General features: G+C 32.7%; 1 protein-coding gene across 3 annotated transcripts in view; it reads left to right on the forward strand.

Moving 5' to 3' along the window:
- DPP10 (dipeptidyl-peptidase 10 (non-functional)) overlaps positions 1–16678 on the forward strand; it is a 1217772-nt gene that overhangs the window by 1187403 nt on the left and 13691 nt on the right. For all 3 annotated transcript variants that reach the window (XM_012726412.1, XM_004674706.2, XM_004674707.2), the window contains exons 20-21: positions 8810–9004; positions 9660–9714. In XM_012726412.1, the coding sequence (XP_012581866.1) occupies positions 8810–9004; positions 9660–9714 (250 nt within the window). The remainder of the gene's footprint in view (positions 1–8809; positions 9005–9659; positions 9715–16678) is intronic.

The raw sequence follows: 16678 nt of genomic DNA on the forward strand, positions 1-16678 counted from the left end.
GCTGGCCAAGATCCTTACATTATTTATTAAAAATCCACATTCCTAGAACATCTTACTAAATTCTTTATCAGTTTCTGATTTAACATGTCTGTTGTCTTTTACTTAAAATATCTATTCATTTAATTTCCCTCATCACCTAGTATAATATCAGTCTGTAGATGTTTAAAAGATACTCTATTCAGGAAAATGCCAACTTCTTAGTCACTCCTCTGTAACTTTTTACATAATCTTCCATTATATTTAGTTTCCTCTTCCAAGTGAAAAACTTTAATATAAGTTATGTTTTCATCTAATTCTATATATGCTGTTATTATGGCATGTAACCATTCTAGATTACAGCATTTATTTTGTTGTCTCTTCTATTAAACTATGAAACCTTTGGATGAAAAAATATTTGTGATTAGTAAATAATGAATGAATATTTGAATCCATGAGTAGGTGAATGAATAAGCAAACAAATCAGTCCTGAATTAGCCATCAGGAAGAAGGTCAAGATGGAAAAACAAGTAATTTTAGAATTTATTAGGTGTTTAGATTCAGAAGTTTGAATAAATTAATTTCTCTGCATTTAGTTTCCTACTCAGAAAAGCATGAACTGAGTTTCTCATTTCTCTTACAAATTTTCTGGATGTTGCTAAATAATGGTTGATGTCCATCCCATTATTTGATGTTTGATTATTTGTCTTATTTTCTAAAACTGATTGGATTTAATATTAGTTACCATTTATTGGTTAAAATATAAATGGATTTCTGCAAAAGTTGTATAGCTACGACCTTTAATTCTTCAGAAGCCAAGCAAGATCAGCATTAGCCTCATTTTAACACAAGAAAGCCACATCTAAAATATGGCCTGTATATTAATTCCAGAATCTTGTGGAAAGCTTTCCCAATAAGAGTTTGAACTCAAGTTTCATTAATTTATTTTTTGGATCCAAAACATTGTTTTTTTTTCTACTCTGCAATACTGTCTGCCTAGTTATGATATGAATAATTATTGTTGGCAAATGTTCTAAAATACTCACTGAAAAGAATATAGACTTCTCTAGTATCACTTTTTAACTAATCTTTTGTTCTCTCCACTTACCAGTTTGCAATACTTTCTATGAGATATTTTCCACTAGCAAAAGGGTGATGTTTAGCATAAAATAGTGTTTAAAGGAATTGTAACTTCCTAGATTCCCACATGAGAGATACAGTTCAGGCCCAGACTATTTCATAAAATTCTGATTTCTGATCAAAATGTTTAGTTTATGGAAAGTCTTTTCATTGTGTTTATTCAGTGGACTCATAGATTTTTGTGAGAGAAGATTTTGTTTTACAAAAATAAATTGATATATTTTAAAGCCTCTATAGCATTTTTTGATCCTTCATCTGTTCATACCAGAGACATATCCACTTCAGTCTTAGTTTCTAATAAACACATGTATATGTTTGATACAGACCAGAGATAGCTCAAAGAGTAATAATTATTATTTTTACATGTAATGATAGTCAAAGCTTAAATTTTAAGTTTCTGACTTTTCTCCTTTTTGTTAATCATCCTCATTTAAGTGGAAGGTAAATGTACCCACACTATACAAGAACTGATTAAGGAAAGACAAAACATGCATTTAATCTAGGTAATGGAAAGAGAAGGGGATTATTTCTTTTCATCTTTTTCTCGAACAAATTGGACCTTGTTCTTTCACAATCCATAGATAATGCATCATAATTGCTAGCTTGATTTCTAAGTACTGTTTTAATTGTACAATTGTACAAAGTCAAAGTTAATATATTGAGAAAATGGCTCGAGAATATAAATTCTAAATTTGCAACAAATGTGTATAGAATGCATTATCTTTGATGATTTCTTTAAATTTACAATTTATGCACATATGTATAAATATATAAAATCACTTCTATGCCATACATATTTGTGTTATTTGAATTCTGTTATCACAGATCTTAGATATTAATGGTTGATGTGAGTAATATTATGGTTTCATACGGATTAAATTATTAATTATATTCTGACTAAGAATTCCAATTTTGTTTCAGAGTAGGATTTGCTGATATGGCAAAAGTAGCAAATTAATATTTTCCTGGGGTCAACTATTATCACTATGTTGTCTCAGAGAGAAATATTATTTATTCATCCTTGATTTTCAGTTGTTTTACCTCAGTGATTCTCAGTTTATTAAACTATAAAGTGGTTGTAATAATAATGTTTGTCCATAGTTATCACTTTCAAGATTATTATTGTTATTTAATTGGCACAACAAAGTAAAGAGATTAAAATTTGCTTGTGTCAATACAGGTATTTTTCAACTGATAAATTTACTTTAGAAAACAGCTAAAGGATACTATAGTTATTTTTTTAAGGCCCTGAATAATTACTATACATTATTGAGGTGAAAGATGCCCTACCCAGGAAAATACAGGCTCAAAGTTTGCTTATAGTTAGTGTCCTTTGCAGGATTCCATATCCGTCATCATCCCTGATGCAAATCCCTCAAATTATATGACTCAGTTTTACACTCAGTGAATTACATTGCTGAATAGTAGTTTCCATGAGAAAATGAAGAAATATGGTTGTTGAAGAGATTTTTCCCTGCTTCTTTTATTTTTTTAAAGCCATACATAAGCTGTGCTAATTTCATCCAGAATGGCAATGTTTCTAAAGTCAGCATATAGATAATTCTCCATTACAATTTTAAGCAAACCTACTGTATGAGATTTATGTAAGTCATATGTGTGTAGACACACACACACTGAGCACACTGAGACACAGTCCTATTCTTAATCTGTCTATAACATATGCTGAACTTTCTTCTGACTATGAATGATTTATAGGTGACTCTCAAAAAGTCAAAGGTAGTTCAAATGCTGGTCTAGCTCTGTGATAACATTTCCATTTCCAGTAACTAAAAGTAAAAATCACCAAATCCCTTCCCTTTCTATATCCTTACTCTGTTAAAAATTATCCCAATTGGAAAGTGGCCAATGTACTAGAATTAATGTAGCAAGATTTTGACAGCAGAGATGACTAGAAGATTCAAGCTTCCTCCCAATTTATCACATCATTTTGTTTCAAGGTATCCCTGTGGCCCTATTCTTCTGAAATTTTCATGTGCTAAGATGTTTATCATGAGGTTAATTTTGTGTGGATTATATTAACAGTCCATTCTTGAATTTTATATCAGGATCATTAATATCCATGCTGTTCAGCACTTCAACTTGCATCGTGACAATGACAAGCTTTGCTGCTTCTTTTTTTTTTTTTTGTATGTAGCAGCTTTCTACTATAATATAAGTAACTTTGATTTAAAGAGCTGTTTTTTTTTTTTCATTGCATTAATGATAGTTGTTACATTGCTTTTGTATCATGCTCAGGAAACACTCTCTGGCTTCTATTTGAGAGAAATCAAAGAACAAAATAAAATAAAATTTCCTTCAAGACAAGGAAGAGTACCTTATACAGAAATTGACCGTGAGAGGAAGGAGGCTATTCTATAAAATATAGAAGGAAAAGGAAAGAAATGAAAAAAGTAGGTGGAGGGTAAAACAAATTCCATCTTATTAATGCCAACTACCCCCCCCCAGTTCAGAACTTCAAATTGATTAATAATGATGAAACACAAATTCAATTGTCTGAGCAGTTTTTTTAATATGAAAAAAAAATTGGGGGGAAGATCCTCAAAAAAATACCTAATGTCTATGTCACACATTCTGTTATCTAGAAAGTAGTATATCAGAATAGGATGTATGGTTTGATGCTGCACATATATGTGAGTATTTCTGTGGAAAGATGAGAAGAGAGAAATGATTGGCAAGACCCTCAGTCAATGCCTTTCAATATAGTGCTTTAAAGAGGGCAAACTTTACTAATATTTAGATATAGATATACACGTGTTAATTGTGATGACTAAGTCATCACCAACAAAAATTTTCTGTAAACTCAGAATAAGAAAAGAGGTCTATTTCTTAAAGCTAGTATTTTATGTCAAATTCATGTTTTATCTGAAAATGAATTCTGTCCTAAAGAGGACTCATTGACAATTCATTTTCTGATAAAATTAGTGTGATGAGGAACTCGCACTTTCCATTCCCTTACCGTACCTTCCTTACATTCTTTACTCTTTTCTTATACACTCTTTTTTTTTAATTTATTATATATGACACATAATTAAAAACTTGGTTTCCCAGTAATTCTAGTGTTTACCTAGCACTCATGCAGCTGAAGTCAGTCTATTTTTTATGATTTATTTTATTTATTTATACATACATGAGCTGGGGTGAAAGCCAGAGGTGCAGAGGGGTGAGAGGATTCACCAGAGACAGAGCAGGAAGCAGAACAGGTGCCTCAACTGAAATACACTGCTGAGAGGATCAACAGTTGGGACAGGAGAAGTCTGCTGCACCATGTGGGTCAGCTCCTCCGGAGAGGAATCAAACCGGTGCTGCAGTGGCTATCAGTAACTTCATAGTGTTGAGACTTAACCCCTTGCACCACTAGGGTGGCCCTTGTGTGATAGATTTTAACTAAAAAAAATAAAGGACGTATAGTTGTGCAGAGTAACTCATACTAAAGTCAGGATCTATCTGTGTACTCTGAAGATAAATTCAACTCCCTCATGAATTTAAGTAACACTTTGTGAATCTCACCAGTCATGTGGTTTGAACCAGTTGCTTTACTTTAATTCAGTTTTTGTATAGGTGATATTTTGTTATGTAGTAAAGATGTAGCTTATTCTGCCCTTTAGAATGTATTGGGATATTGTGTCTTTCACCTACCTTTCTTTTTATATTTTATTACATGTTCATATTCTAAGCTCTTCATACATACATACAGATATGTTCACTGTCAGAAATATTGAAATAATTGCAGACTACCCTCGAGGACCTTAGCTTCTAGGAAAAAGTTTGCAATCTGATTTTGTTGCCTGTGTAGGAAATAGTCAAGTTTCATCTTGCTGTGAACTTTTTATTGCTTAAAACAGATGGAATTGTTCTTTTTTACCTTAAACTTTCTACAAAATATATGCCCTCCTCTTCACCTTGAAACATCTTCCTTTCAAAGGATTCCTAGCAATTTCTGAAACAGTATAAAGTCAATAATGTAACGAGAATAAGGCAAAGATACTCAGAGAATAAGAAACTGAAGCCAAATGAGTTAGATCTCACCAATTAGCATAGTCAATATACTCAAGTCATAGAAATCATTATGTAATGGATGAATTGTTCTACACTGCATTCCTCTGGTCATCTCTGCTACCAAATATCCTGTTATACCTGCACACATAAAAAGTAGTATTTTCTTGCCTATTTGCAGGAATATATCTGATATTTTTCATTTAGCATTTTTCAAACAGTCTCCACCCCTATTCCCTCAAGGAACTGGCTTGTTTCTTACAAAGGCAGTATTTAGCTTTAAAACCCAAATTAATTTATCATTCACTTTAAAACAGATATGCCTATATTACACATCAAAAAGATAGCACAAAGCACCCAACTTGAAAGAAAAATCAAATCATTATCTGATAATGTGTTTATAACACTGTATTATAACATGAAAATTTGCAAAGACAAAGTTGAAGTTAAACATGAAAACTTAGAGAAAAGGTATTGCAAGCAGCAGAAATTTGAAGGTTTTTTTGTTTGGAAAAAATAAAAACAGGTAGTTTGAAAAGGTATGCCATGCTATTAACTATATTTAACATAATGTATATATTATGCCCACAAAATGTAAGTTACTTATGTTTTGTCTAAATTTAACATAGCTGTGAACTCCTAAAATAACTGTGAAGACTGCAGTGGGTCATATGTAAATGAGTAAATTATATCTTCCAAATTAGCAAAACATTCTACAAAGTTACTTTACGGCTGCTGCTGCTAGTGTTTAAAGTTGGAAAATTCTGCCTTTTAACTTACACTATGCTAATAAACACTACTCTAATAAACACTTCAAGAGACCTGCTCATTATAACTTTTAATTTCTTCAGCTATCATTGGTACATCTAAAAAGTGGAAGACTTTCTGACATGAGTTCATACAATGTGGCACAATATTTTCATCCACAAAATTTGCATAATTGGCCTTAATTCGATATATATATTCTGAATTTTGAAGTGAAATAAATATGCTTAATGTAAAAAAAAATATCTTTAAGTGTAATAGCATTTCTATTATTCACTGGCTAATAATAGTTCTATACTGCTGATCTATTTCATAAACTATTCAGAAATACAAAATTCTGAAGGAGAAAGACAGTAATTTACCTTCATTAAAAATAAAGAAACTGGGCCCTCCCTGGTGGCACAGCGTGTTAAAGCACACACTAAGAAGCTAAAAGCCACTTCAGCATGAGTTCAATTCCTGTCCTGGAGGTGATCCACATGGCAGATCTCCCCTGACCCACCCACTGCTCCCTCAGCAGTGTACTTCATCAATCTGCCTGTTCTGCTCCCCACTCTGTTTCTGGTGAATCCTCTCACCACCCCTGCACTTCTGGGCTGTACCCCAGTTCTGTATGCATAAATAAAGAAATCTTTAAGAAAGAAAGAAACTGAGTCTTAAAGTGTTATTTTCTTGCCTATATTCAAAGTGAAGTTGGGAAGCAGTGTCGTATTTTTTATTTGGCTTTAAAGGTTGAAGTTAATCCTGGTATATCATCTTCTGTAAATCTTGCTTTGTTTTCTAATATTTACAAAAAATCCCCAAGGTTCAAAATACAATGTTTATATATAAACTCAGCAATTTTTTTAACTTTTTCCAATTGAAGCTTCTTTCTGAGTCTACTTTCCCCGTAAGTGCCTAGTACAAGAATTTTCTTGAATTCCATGCACCAAACACTGTTCATAATAATTCATGCTAGTTCTCAAACAGTAGATAACCTTAGACTGGGGGGGGGGGTTATCAATTCAGACTTTTTTTCTGCAGTGGCCCATTAGAATTCTCACTCACAAAACACAGGATAGGTAGAGTCCAGATAGTCCAACAAAGAACTCAGTTGTAAAAATGACAATAAATAATAATAATAAAATACTAGAGTACTTCTAGACAAAGCAGCACTATATTTGGATTACAGTATCACCACTAAATGTGAGATTTAGTGGAAATAGAGAGGAGTGATGATTATGATTCTGAAAATGGAGATCTTTCCAGCTTAGGTATTTTGATGTCCTTTCAACCTATCACGTAAAAAGCTGTGTTAAATTATATGTAGGTTTATACCAAAATAATCTGGTATGGTATAGTTTATTTATGTTATGGAAATAATCATAGTACAGTAGCAACCCAGGCAGCAGGCAACTTTTTCCTCAAAATGGTTAAATCATCTTAAGTGCTTAAACCACATTATTTTACTAAGACTCACCTAAAAAATACCAAAAACTGGATATCTTAACTAACAGAATCTTGTTCTCACAGTTCTGGAGTTTAGTCATCCAAAATCAAGGTGTCAGCAGATTTCTTCTGAGACCTCTCTTTAGCTTTCAGATGTCTTCACTCTTGCTACTTACTCACATGTTCTTTCCTCTATTCTGAGATTTCTCTCTGCCCTAATTTCTTTTTCTTATAAAAGACCAGTCAAATTGGATTAGGACCTATCCTAACAGTCTCAGTCCAAATTAATCACCACTGTCAAGCCACTATCTCTCCAGGCACAGTCAAAATCTGTGGTCCTAGCCATAGAGATTGAATTTATGAATCTGGGAGCCACAATTCAACTTTTAACGTCCAGTGCATTTGAGTTGATTCATATTTTGTCCTATTTCCTACTTTCTCCGTGGCCTAACTCACTGCTACCACACAGCCTCTTTCTCTGCCCTATTCCCTATGTGACCTGAAAATTATTCTCTTTAGCAAATCTGATAATCTAAAATCTTGTTGAGGATCAGCTTGCATTTTGATGTTTCTAGGTAACACATTTCTGTAAATATGAAGGCAAGAGAGTTTGGTGTCTTTACAGATATTTCTGGAATGTAGCCCAACTGAGAATGGAGGTCTTTCCAGTTAGGTATTTTGATGTCCTTTCAACCTTTCCTCTAGAAAACTGCTGAATTATATGTAGGATTAGACTGAAATGATATGTGATTTTATGAGAATCTGATTTTTAACTTTTCCTTTATTCTGAAAAATAATGACATTGTAATCTGTTATATGAAAACTTATAGCTGAAAATTGGTGTCAACTTTTCTGTGTATCCTTCTTTTAGCTTTGAAATTTTTCAAACAAGTGTGTTCTGCTTCCCGTCCTTGCTGTCAACTTTAGTGATGAAAAAGAACTTTTCCTCACTGTTTGCTTAACTTCTTTCTCTGCAGAGAGAATTTCACCCAGAAAAAAAAATTCAGGAATTATTAATGCAGTATTTCTTTTTGAGTCTGACATTCTTTAAGGTTGTGCATTTCTTGTTAAATTATTATCAAGTCTCCATAACTGACTCTGCTCTCTATTAGACCCTTTGGCTGCAAGACATTTCTAAAACACACTGTGGAGGAAATCCAATAAAGATGGGCCCATAGGTCAACCTGATAATAATCCTTTAGGAATGCCTATGGGGAGTGCATGTATTTTTCCTTTTGAAAAAATTGAATTAAATTAATCTTTCATATCCAATTTTAAATCTTGTTTCATATTTGTATTTCATTCAAAGCAGTTTCATTAACAGTTTTATAAAAGAAATGGAATTTGTGCTTTCAGTTTTATCATCAAGGATTAACAGACCTTTAATAGTGAAAAAGTCTTCCCATAATTTTTATTTAATATGAAAGAAAATTTCTACCAGATTGTCAGTTTTTCTTGCTTTGGTCCAATGTGTTGGTATTTACAGGGATGAAGAACCAGGAGGCCAGCTGGTTACAGATAAGTTCCATATTGACTGGGATTCAGTACTACTGGACACGGATAATGTCATCATAGCACGATTTGATGGCAGAGGAAGTGGATTCCAGGGTCTGAAAGTTTTGCAGGAGATTCATCGAAGGTTAGGTTCAGTGGAAGTAAAGGACCAAATAGCAGCTGTGAAGTAAGTGGGCGCACATTTCCCTATTGTTCATGACAGAAGCTACATGTAGAATAATAGTGATGCTGACTCAAAGATTTTTATTTTAGTGATTGGTTAATTATCTAACTTCATCATTTAAACAAAGGCATTTTCTTCAATTACCTTTCACTCTAGGAGCCATAATAAAAGAATTATCATACTTCCCCTGTGGAATTAGAATTCACTCTGGATTTATGAAAATGGAGAAACTTTAATTAAACTATATATTATTTATTTACTGTAATCTGTAATGTCTATTTCCCTAGTTAATTAACAGTTCTTGAGTTTTTGTAGATATTATTATCTGGCATGAAAGGATTACCTGAGAAAGCTAGTAGGGTCTTTAAAATAGTTCATATAAATTGGCTAATCTACTAAAACATAGATGATTCAGTATTTGTGCAAGGTACCAGGAGGTAGCAAAACTATTGTACCATCATTTCAAGTAGTAAGATTTTGAATATATAATATAAAGTATTTCCTTCAAGTATTATAAACTATTTCCTTCTATGTAAAGTATCTCCTTCAAGTATTTCTAATCTGATTTATGTGCTATTTTGCTTGCTTTGAATGTCAAGAATGAATTCCCCTGTGCATTTGACTCCAGCTATAACTGCTTTTATCTTTTTCATTGTAGATTTTTGCTTAAACAGCCATACATTGACTCCAAAAGACTAAGCATATATGGAAAGGTAAATTGTGGAGATGTTGTGAATATGTACATATGTGTGTGCTATGTATATTTAATTATTCCCTCATTCATATGTAATTATTTCTTCATTTTACTATAATTTTCTCTGTATTTTTCTTTAAATGTACTCATATAAATAATATTACATATATTCAATTATTAATTCAGCAACAATTAATTGAGTATCTAATTGGTTCCTAATAGTGTAAATGAACCAACAATGTACATTGCTCTATATATGAAGCATCTCTTCTTGAAAGGTGAAAAGGATCATGAACAAAAAAAAAAAAAATTAAAAAAAAAACAGTTTTATACATTAATAATTCTTATTAGGACAGCAAAACATTCAGTGGATTAACTCCAGGAAAGGCCAATGTTACTAAATTAAGTGGTCAAGTAAGTCCTTCTGATTAAGTGATAGGTAAATGGTTATCTACATAGCAATAAATAACCAGGGTTACTAATCGCTTGAAGGAGCTCTCCCAGAAGGAGTAGCAGGCACAATAACTTCAGGGAGCACCTGCTTGACTTTAAAACTGAAAGATGATCCAGTGTGCATAATCATGTTTTCTGTGCTTTCTGCAAGATATTTACTCTTAACTGAAATAATTTTTATGTCAATTTCAGTATCATTTTCGCAGTAGCAAAATAGGCTTCATATAGGTATTTAGTGAGCACCTAGTTTCTGCATCTCACAGGATTAAGCATGTAAACTCACTAGATCAGTGGGAGGAGAACTTAAAACTATTTTAGCTAGAGACAAAGCAAATTCTTGATGTTCATGAACTTCAAAAAAATATTTTATTTTTTATAAGTGAGTGCATATATAGCATAAAGTAACTGCTATTTTATTTTTAGGGCATAAATATGAGTGATGTACACTGAGAATTAGGACATGAAAAACTACTTAATAAACACAACTTTTTAAGTAAAATCTAAATCAGCACAAACCACTGCTCTTCTCACACTTAAGATATCTGCAGTATACCAGCCTCTACTGTTGTTTTTTGTCAGTAATGTTTAGAGAATCAATACAAATACTCTCCCCCAAAATTAGCTCAGACAAATAAGTTTGGGGGTTCTGGGATGCCCACTGATCTCACAGTAAAGACATTAAAATTTTTTTAAAGATCTAGGAAAGTGTGTCACAAATGGAAACTCTGGATACATTTTAAAAATGCACACAGTGAGAGTTTTTCCCATATCACAGCATGAATGAAGCTTAAAGACAGGGAGCACAATTAAGGCCCTCAGTCAGAGGGGACTAGCACATTGTGACCCATTTAAATGAGATATGTGGGGGCGATCATGTTTCTGGAGACAGAAAGGAATAGTAGTTGCCAGAGCCTGGGTCAGGAAAAGTATTTGTTTCATGGAAGTAGAATTTCAGATTCACAGGATGTAAAGATTTTGGAGATCAGTTTCATACAATGTAATGATATTGATGCTACTGAACTATGGTTTTAAGTGATTAAGGTGCTAATGGGTTTTTTTTACTGCATATACACAAAAAAGCATGTAAGAAAGAACAGTTAACACCTGAATGGTCCTGATATATGTAACATTTGATAAAACAATTTGGGACTGTCAGAATTCAGTGTAAATGTTGTGATTCATGGCAGGAGAGCAGGATTTTACCATCTTTGATCAACTTATTTGCTTTACATGCATCAGTATTTGACTCAGTCTACACATCAGGCATTTTCTCCTTTTGGTGGGAAAGTCACCTTGTTTTTATCATAGATACATCTATATTTTCATTTATATCCAGCTTATTTGCTGAAAATTCTGAGGGACATTTTACTCTTGGTTTTAAAGCTGAAACAGTAAACTTATAATTGGTTGGGTTTTTTTCTTTCTTTCTTCTTAACATATAATTTGTTCCAGTTAAATCTTTCAGAATTAGGAAAGCAATTTTGTATTCTCTAAGCATGCAAACTGTTTAACAATTAGAATAATAGTATTTCTAAAAATGATTTTTGTGCACATAGTATATATTCTAGACATTACCGCCTATTTCTAGTTATTGAAGTGGTAGGCTTATAAACACAAGGAAATCAATGATGCAATGAATATTTTAAAACTACCTCCTGGATACTAGAAGAAAGAATAAAAGATAAACTTCAGTCAACATAGAACACAATTTTTGGCTTTTGATATCCAGTTTTACTTCAATACTTCACAAGAATGCTTTAGTTAAACAAGATTATACAAAAATTATACAACTATTACTTTCAATGGCTCTTTAAGATATTTAAAAAAAAAGTATTACTTATTGTTCCAAGTTTTCTACAGTATACTTAAATTGGTATCATTTTTTGCTTATAAGTATTAATTCCACCATTTTTACCTGTTATATTTGTTCCTACCTTTTATTTCAAATACAATCCTTAAGCCCATATTTTACTCTTATAATTGTCTCTGTTATTAAACCCCATACAAAGGTCCCTTCTCTGCAAACTATTCTCTGAATTTTTCCCAGAAGAATTCACCATTCTTTCCTCATTAATTTGTCAGTAGCTTTATATTGACTTTATGACATTATACCATGTATAATATTTGAGTTCTTGTTTCATTTCCTATGTCAGACTATAAGCCTTGTACTTTGCTTTATTCCTTTTGTTGTTGTTACACAGGCTTTTGAATTGAACTCATTCCATAACTGTTAGCATAAGACCCAGGGTCACTCCAGAACCCCCAAACTTGTATTCTCTAAAGAGAACCTGCCATCTGTGTGCACAAAAACAAACCACTCTTAGTGTGAAATAACTACCATAATGCATAGAGAGAGAAGTGAAGAAATAAGTTTCCAAAACAGCCCATGTTTTGATCCCCCTTGTGGGCAAATAGAATGCCCAGTCAGTCAGGGTCAGCCTCAAGAGCAGCCACTGAAGAGCTTCTAGGGGGGGATTATAGGAGTAGGGTTCTGAAGCAGGTCCCAGAAAACTGGGTTTAAAGGAAACAGCACATTAAGATAACAGCTGCCATTGTCAGTGTCTCCACATTTCTCAAGCACATGTCTTTCTAAATGTCTCTACACATCTGTCGTCCATGAATTTCCCAAATCTCTGATGCAAGTACAAATGAAGAAGCAAGCATGCCTTTCTTCTTCATGTGTCTCTGAATTCACCTTCTTCCAGGCTTTAGAACTTCACCTGACTGCTTAGCTCCGCCCATCACTAGGTGTTAGCATAAAACCAAGGGGCACACCCCCTGGTACATCCCCCTCATTCTGCTCTTTCCTTAATCAGGATTATCTTTCTTTCCATATATCCAACCCTTATCTCTCTCTATTTTTTTTTTTTGGCAGTGTTAATACTTAAATCAAATTTGGAAAATGTTCTCTTATTATTGCTTTAACTAAATTTTGCTGCCCTCTTCATGTGGGATTGCAAATAGGTGTGTGTCAAGCTATCCGAAGCTGTCCTTACACTCACTAATTGTTTTATTTTTTTTACATATTTGTCCTATGTGCTTTATTTTGGATAGTTTATGCTTCCCACCTCAATTTACCCTTTAGTCAGAACACTGATCTGATTTCTTTCCTATCTTTAGTAATAACTTTCCTTTGTTACCCAATGGCTCTTGATTCAGAAACTTCTACTTCTTGTTTTAGCCAAATTTTTAGTTGTTTCTCATGACAAGGTAAATCTCACTTATGTTACTCCATTCATGATGGAGTTAGAAATTCTTACATAAAATTCAGATTTTATGTTTAGTAAACATTTTATAATCTTTTTGAATTTGTTCAATTATATAGGTATATATTTTTTAGTTTATATTGATTTTAATGTAAGTGAACATATGTACTCTATTAACATTATGAGATTTTTTATCTACTAAAAATAGCATATTTTGTTCACATATTAGTTTGAACACTTTTCTCAATTTGTTGTTTTACATTATTTAAAAAACTGAAGTTGTAAAGTTTTTCCTGGTCTTTTAACAAAACCTTTCAAACACTTTCCAAGGTGATTTAATCCTTTGTACTAATTGCTTAATTGTCACATAACTATAAAAATATGTTTTCTTTATGTTTTTGAGTGGGTCAGAAAGGAGTACACAACATATGTAATACATGATGAGGATTTAGTTGTTTGATTTCAAAGTTTGTCAGTTTAACCAACAAAGTCAACCCTAACACTTTTGATTAGTGATACAAACTAAATGATAAGTTTTCAAATGTCCCTGCTGCTAGCCTTTCTTATACTAGTCATGTAGTCTTTAATTATAATAATATGTTTAATGATAATATATTTTGATATTTTTGAAAACAGATTTCCCCACTTCTTTTTTTCTGTTTCAAAATCTTTTTATTTTGTCTACATTGTCAAATTCTCCCAAAATATTTTCAATTAGATTTTATTAAAACAATTTTATATTTATTTGAAATTTTAAAACTTCTTAAGATGTAGCTTTCAGCTGAGTCATATATTTTTTTATTTAGTTCTTTTATAACTTTCAGTAGAATTTTACTTATGTAGCTCAGTTGTTTTTTTTTTTCTGCTATATTTCTAGGTATTGTCTGTTATTATTGTACCTTAGTTTTGGTTGTGAATAGTGTGTTCTAACCTAGGTTGCTAGAATAATGGTACAAAAGCAATATTAGCATAGATAGCTTTTAACTCACCACCTGCTACTCAATAGTTATTGATATGATTGCCAGCATCACAAGGAATAAAATTAATTTATTTCCTAAATATTTATTGAATTTTTTTTGTATAACTTGTACCTTTTGAGGTTCTGGAAATATAGCAATCACAGATAATATATTTCTCTTAAGAATAAACTTCTGCATTGAGGATAGATAGATTAAAGACAAAAAAATAAATATATGAAATGTTGAATATTAGTAGTATAATTCAGAGGGACCAAGGGACCAAGATGAAAAAGATGTGATTTTTAATCAGAAGACAAAATATAATTTTATAAGTAATGCTAAAATATTTGAAATTGAAATTAAAAAAATTATGATGAATGGAAAAATCTGATCACCAAATCAGTAAAATGTCAATATGCTGTTAAAACAAAGCAGTCTGTATCAACATTGAACATTTTCATCTATGTCAAATTTAAAGCCACTTCTAATGACAACAGAGTCAATGTGATGACCACACCAGCTATTGGAATCCTCCTGGTTGATATGAGTTGTTTGAAATTAAAATCACCCTCTTTTTATCTAGTTAGAGCTTATAACTGGATTTCCACCCTTTTCCAGAATATATTTTCTAAAACCTTTTCATGATCTACTCTTGCATCAGTGAATAAATATGAAATGGTAAAGGGGAAGGTGAGCAATTAAAATTTAATTTATTTTAATTTCTGCTATGTTGATTTTCTTTTAAAAATAGAAGTTATTTCTCTGAAATAAATCAAATTAAAGCAGCAGTTTAGATTGGGTTTTTAAATGCTAGAGAGAGAATTTTATTCAACAGCTTTCACTATCATTAAGTCTTAAAGATGATTTAGCTTCATTAATCCCAAATTTTCATATTAAAAAAAAAGAAGTAAAATATAACTCTTTATGCAGCAGCAATGACTTACAAAACTAGTTCATAGCTAAGATCTCAGGAAAGCTCCATCATGTGCCCATTTTCCACAGATTGATTGTTTATTTGTTTTCCAAATTATGTTTATTGAGGTAATGTTAGTTTACAAAACTGTGATTGTTTTAGGGGCCTATTTGTTCAAATCTCAGTATGTGTATGTATTCCACCATGCCCACCCCCACTGTCTCAGTATCACCCACCATGCTCAACTGGGACACCTCCCTCCTCCATTCTCAGCCTGCCTACCTCTGTTTTGCTATCAGATGTCCAGGGCTTGTTATTGGTTTGGTTTGGTTTGAACTTTGCTTTGTTTCTCCATATTCCACATGTAAGTGACAACATTTAGTATTGGCCTTTCTATGTCTGATTTATTTCCCTTAGCAACATCCTCTCCAGTTCCATCCTTTTGTCACAAATGACAAGAATTCATCTATGTTTTTTTATAGCTGTGTAGTCTATTATGTATATAAACCACATTTACCTAATGTACTCCTCCATCTGTTTCCATAACTTGGTGTTTGTTAAAAGAGTTGCAGTGAATACATAGGAGGACATACATCCCTTCAAAATAGTGTTTTTGCATTTTTCATGTACATATCTGAAAGAAATGCTGAGTCATGGTAGTCCTACTTTTAATATTTTAGGAGAAACCTCCATACTGCCTTCCACAAGGGCTGAGCCAGGCTACATTCCCACCAACAGTGTACATTCTGATTGATGAGAATGGGTGCACATAGGTTCCTTTTTTTCAGTCCCTCACAAATGCTTGTTGTTTCTGGTCTTTTCAGATGAGCCAATGTGTGGCAGTATCTTGTGGTTTTGATTTGTATTTTCCTGATGTTAAGTTGTTGAATTGTTTTTGAGAGCATCCATACATTCTTTTGAAGTTCTAGAGAATGTTGCTGAATATAGGAAGATGTTCTAGTTCGTGTCTTTATATTACATTATGCTATAAATTGGCATACAAAATGTGGATCAGCAACATCCAGATTTGTTTTATCTGATTCAGAATCTCTTGCCACAGTGTGGGTAGTTTCATTTATGACTCAAGTCCAGTATATATAACTACAATAGGAATTTATTGGAGGAAATCCACATTACAATAAGCATAGAACTCAACCAGCAGCAAAGAGGGTGAAGTTAATGAAACTTCTGGCAAAATTCAGGAGACTGGCATGCAGAGTGGGAAGAATCCATCCAGGGGACTCCTGGTAATAACTGTCTTTGTCCAGAGAAGGGGGAGAGTCGAGGGGAACCACTTTTGAGGAGGAGAGTCCTCAGTGGCTCTTGCCCAGCCCTGGAGCAAATTACAACAATATAGGAATGATAACCATAGCATCTTAAATAGCCTTAAATTGGGTGCCTGTGTTTATACCCCTTTTCAGAGGCATGATAATAGGACCACCTGTGAATTTT

Source organism: Condylura cristata, unplaced genomic scaffold (assembly GCF_000260355.1).
Source record: "Condylura cristata isolate star-nosed mole 26May11 unplaced genomic scaffold, ConCri1.0 scaffold00002, whole genome shotgun sequence".
Lineage (NCBI taxonomy): Eukaryota > Metazoa > Chordata > Mammalia > Eulipotyphla > Talpidae > Condylura > Condylura cristata.